Below are 4529 nucleotides of genomic sequence, written 5' to 3' on the forward strand. Positions count from 1 at the left end.
TTTGATTTTGTGTAAAATAAAAAAACAACCGTGATATTTAAAATCAAGTTTTTTTTATTTATTAGTTTATAAGGTATATTTATAAGGTTTCTATATAAGGTTAAAATATATGGAAAAAAAAAAAAACACAAAAAAATATAAGTGAAAAAAAAAAAATATATTACATAATATGAAAAATATTTTACATACGAAAAAAAAAAAATATTTTTACAATTTTCTAACATCACCACTAAACGGGTTATAAGTTACAATCTGATCATGTAATATTAAACAATATGCTGCAGTCTTATCTGGAATAGCTGTTTCCGTTTCAAATTCAATACGTAGATCTACGGTCGACGACTTTACATTGTCGTTTTGATGTGATAAATCGACAACGATGATTGGAACATAGTTTTGAAAAAGATGTTTTGATAATAATGGTGCACAGTAGTCTCTCTCATAATACGATTTTTGAAAGTCTGTATAGGCTTTATACAAAATACTAGTTGTTTTTTTTTTAAAATCAGCGCGAAAGTCTTCATATGGGTACACTTCAGAATTTAAGTGAACCTTCAGGTTTTTTAGTTGACAGTCATCGAATCGCCCAGCGTCGTTTTCAATATTTTTTTTTCGATCTGTTTGTAATCCAAACAGCACAAATCTCGGTTTTTCTAGCAAGCTGCTAGACTTTACCGTCCACGAATGAGAAGTATTTCTAGGAAGTATCGGGTACTCACACAAGTCCCAGGTTCTGAACGCGCACGATAGTGTTCTATGTGAATCTATTACTTTTATCAGTCTTAATTTTTCTTTATCACTGACTTTAATAATAGGCATTTTCCAAAGCACCTTAGTAAGTTCAATTGTAATTTTTGAACTGTGTTCAGCGGCTTTTTTAGCGCCCTCGCCGACAACACGTATCGCATCGAGGTCGGTAGATGCACGATTTAAAATAAGTTGCTGATTACAATTAAGTAATATTTTCTTATAGTCTTCACAAAATCCGAATAAATGTTTTAGAGGGATACACCCGGCAAATACACCCTCACTCATAAAGTTTTTATTATCTTCACTATCCATGGCCGAGTCCCAAGCAGTGTTTTCCAACGTATTCAAATCGTTTGGCGTATACGAACAGTATGCTTTCAAACAAGACGAAACTCCGGGTGTTTTTAATTTTTGTATTTCTATACCGTTTATTTCATAACGCATTTCGGAGAATAAAAATGCCAATCCATTATTTGAAAAACGAACCTCTGCAGTAGCAGCCTCGGTAGGCTTATTTACTTTTCCTTCGATGTAGATATAACTTTCACACGGTAAAGTGTACGCATCCATATTTAAAATACTTATCCTGATTTCGTCGTTATTTGATAAAGACATGTTTGAGTACGGAGTGAACGAATGATAAGCCATCTGCGTTATTTTACAATCGTCGACATACTCTGCCGTAACGTCTAAATACGAGTCGTCCATTATTGCAACGAGCGGAGAAAATTTAAATTATTTTTCGTGAGCTTGGTCCCGTTTTTTTTCGGCTTGGAAATAGTTTTTTTCGATGTTGACTTCTTAACGGTAGACGGTAAACTGACAGGTTTTTTGATTGTAGTGGTTTTTATATTAAACTTGAGCGCCATATCCGCGTACTATTTGTAAACGAACTGTTATTGGTTCGCCACGCAGATTAATTATACAATCGTTCTGGTCTTTTAACACGATATTTACTCTAGTTATCGATCTCGTGTTGAGAGCATAAAAAACTGGATGCCTAGGTACTTCAATGATTTTATATCCTGCAGGTACAGACGGGTAAAGCTCGTGTATTGTCTGGCTCGGCGCTCCGTCGCAGAATGAGCCGGTGGCCAAGTTGCACTCGACTTTTATATTGTTTATTCTCATAATATTAACTATATTTTCCGATTCGTAATTAGATCCAGTGACGTACACATTATTTTTAAACCCTAATAATTTAGCTATACTATTTTTAACTGACAAGTCTACGTCATGACTACACGACATAATACACTTTAATGTTCTACTGTCTGCTTTTAATTCAAACCGAGAGACATATTTTGGTAACATTTTTTGTATAATACTCGCCAATTGCTCCAACTCATACGTCCCCGTAGGTATAATTATGTCTTCGTTCTGCCCTATCTTATCACGGAAACCGATAGTATTACACCCAGGTTCGATGTTTGGTATTGAATTATTTGTTTGTAAGCTCAAAAGACATATTTGTGCTGTGCTTTCTACTTCCAACGGTGGAAAAATGTCACATGACAATTCACTCGAGTTACCGTTTAATGTTATTGTGTACATGATAAAAATTTTAAGCACAAGTGTCCACAGTTTGTAGTATTATATTTCTGTTCTCTACTATAGTTGAAATTGATATTGCACCCGTGAAAATATTTTTGTACTTCTAATGGAGGTGGTAGATTTCCAAAACTGTCATAATATTGAACTTGATTTCCGATTTTTTTATACGCTACCCAGTGAGTGCCTGCACCGTTTTCCGTATCCAAGTTTAAAATCGCTGATTCTATTCGTTTACGACGAACAGGTAACCTATCTCGAGTAAACACGCCGATGAAATGAGGTATTTTAATCAAACGAGCGATTTTTATAAGTTCGAAATCGTACAACGCTCTTCTGGGTAACGTAGTTATTAGTTTTTTTTCGTTTTTCTTGTTTTTGAACCCCCACCACTTTTAAATGGTGCGAGATTTAAACCTGATCCGATTTTATACGAGTTGCCTTTATACGGAGTAATGTATAATCCACCGCCCAAATGAGATTTCGAATTTCTTTTAAATTCACTGGCGATCTTTACAACGTTAGCAACGCCACCAGTCAGTGCTCCGAGTGCTGACAAACCGGCAAAAATCGGTATGAGAGGTAATACCCCGCCCTTTTTTGGAATTGAAATAATCCTTGGAACTTTAGTTTTTTTTATTTTTGAATGTTTTTCGTGCTACGGTTACACATTTTTTACTTAATTTCATCAGGTTCTTTTCACCGATATTTTTCTTTAAAGCGTTTTTAGCTGCTCTGATGGCCGCTTTAAACCCACATCCAGCCCCGATTTTACGTTTTGCTTTCATGGCGGTAGTCACGCCCCAAGCTACAGCTTTTTCTTTTAAACTAGAATCTTTAGACTTGAACCTATCCCAGGCTCGCTGCTCTAATATATAGTCAGCCTGGTTACGATCCGCGATAGAGTTACTATGGTCGTACGCGATATCGTGATCTCTACACGCAGTGTCCAAAGGGTTTATTCCTTTATCTCCACGAGCTAAACGTTTTTTTAAATTTGTACCGGGACCACAATATTGGTAACCTAGAGAGAAATATTATTACTAATATAATATAATATACGCATATTATGATCTCACCAGGCACGTGAAGCTCTAGCGGTAATTTATTTATAAGCGTGTTGATAAGTCCAGCGCCTTTATTATTGTTCTTTCTCCGACCGAGTGACATCGTGTACTGATCAAGTTCACAGTGTTACAGGGATATTTATTTTAAAAAATGAAATTCCTCAAACAAGATATTCAACTCGCAGTTGAAAACGCGGACCCGCCTACTTCGTATAAAAAACAAAGACATGGAGCGCTTTTACCTAATACGATTAGATCACTTATCGTAGGCCCTTCAGGCTGTGGTAAAACTAATTTAATATTCACATTATTAACACATATAAACGGTATACGATTTCACAACGTCTACATATATTCAAAAACATTGGATCAATCAAAATATAAATTATTGAGCGATATTTTATCGGACATTGCCGGAATACAATTATTTACGTTCTACGAAAACGAGCAAGTTATTGAACCTGAAAAAGCTTTACCAAACTCTGTGTTTATTTTCGATGATATTATTACTGAAAACCAAAAGATTGCTAGAACTTACTTTTCCAGAGGTCGACATAATTTAATAGATGTTTTTTATTTAGCTCAGAGTTATTCAAAAGTACCTAAACAACTTTTGCGCGACAATGCTAATTTTATCGTACTATTTAAGCAAGATGATACAAATTTAAAGCACGTTTACATGGAACATTGCTCTGGTGATATGTCATATCCAGAGTTTAAAGACTTTTGTGCTTCATGCTGGCGTAAAGGGAGATTTGAGTTTATCGTCATAAACAAAGACTGCGAACGCGACAATGGTCGATATCGTCACGGATTCGATACGTTCGTCGTTATATAAACTGATGTTTTTATAAAAAACACTTCATTCGCAAATATGTCGTCTAACAACGAAGTACTCGGAGAATTAATTAAAGCCAAAGAAAATATTAAACGCAAGTATACTGCATTAAAACACGGAAAAGCTGATATTCATTCGATAGTAACAGAAACATTAAAACCAATTATCAAACCATTAAACGAGATTCATAATTCAACATCACAACCTCGGGACATAAGTGTCAAAAATTGAAAAAAATAATACAGAAAATTCTAAAGATTTTAAAATAACGAGCTGCTAGATTCATACAGCATAGACAAAACGTATGGTCCTAAATTACATTC

The 4529-nt window shown here is 34.9% G+C and overlaps 1 protein-coding gene across 1 annotated transcript; it reads right to left on the reverse strand.

Moving 5' to 3' along the window:
• Positions 1–207: 207 nt before the first annotated feature.
• On the reverse strand, positions 208–1458 carry LOC103308559. The gene has a single exon (XM_008182150.1). The coding sequence runs from the start codon at positions 1456–1458 to the stop codon at positions 208–210; it is 1251 nt and encodes a 416-aa protein (XP_008180372.1).
• Positions 1459–4529: the final 3071 nt, after the last annotated feature.

This window comes from Acyrthosiphon pisum, unplaced genomic scaffold, assembly GCF_005508785.2.
Source record: "Acyrthosiphon pisum isolate AL4f unplaced genomic scaffold, pea_aphid_22Mar2018_4r6ur Scaffold_21234;HRSCAF=23381, whole genome shotgun sequence".
Lineage (NCBI taxonomy): Eukaryota > Metazoa > Arthropoda > Insecta > Hemiptera > Aphididae > Acyrthosiphon > Acyrthosiphon pisum.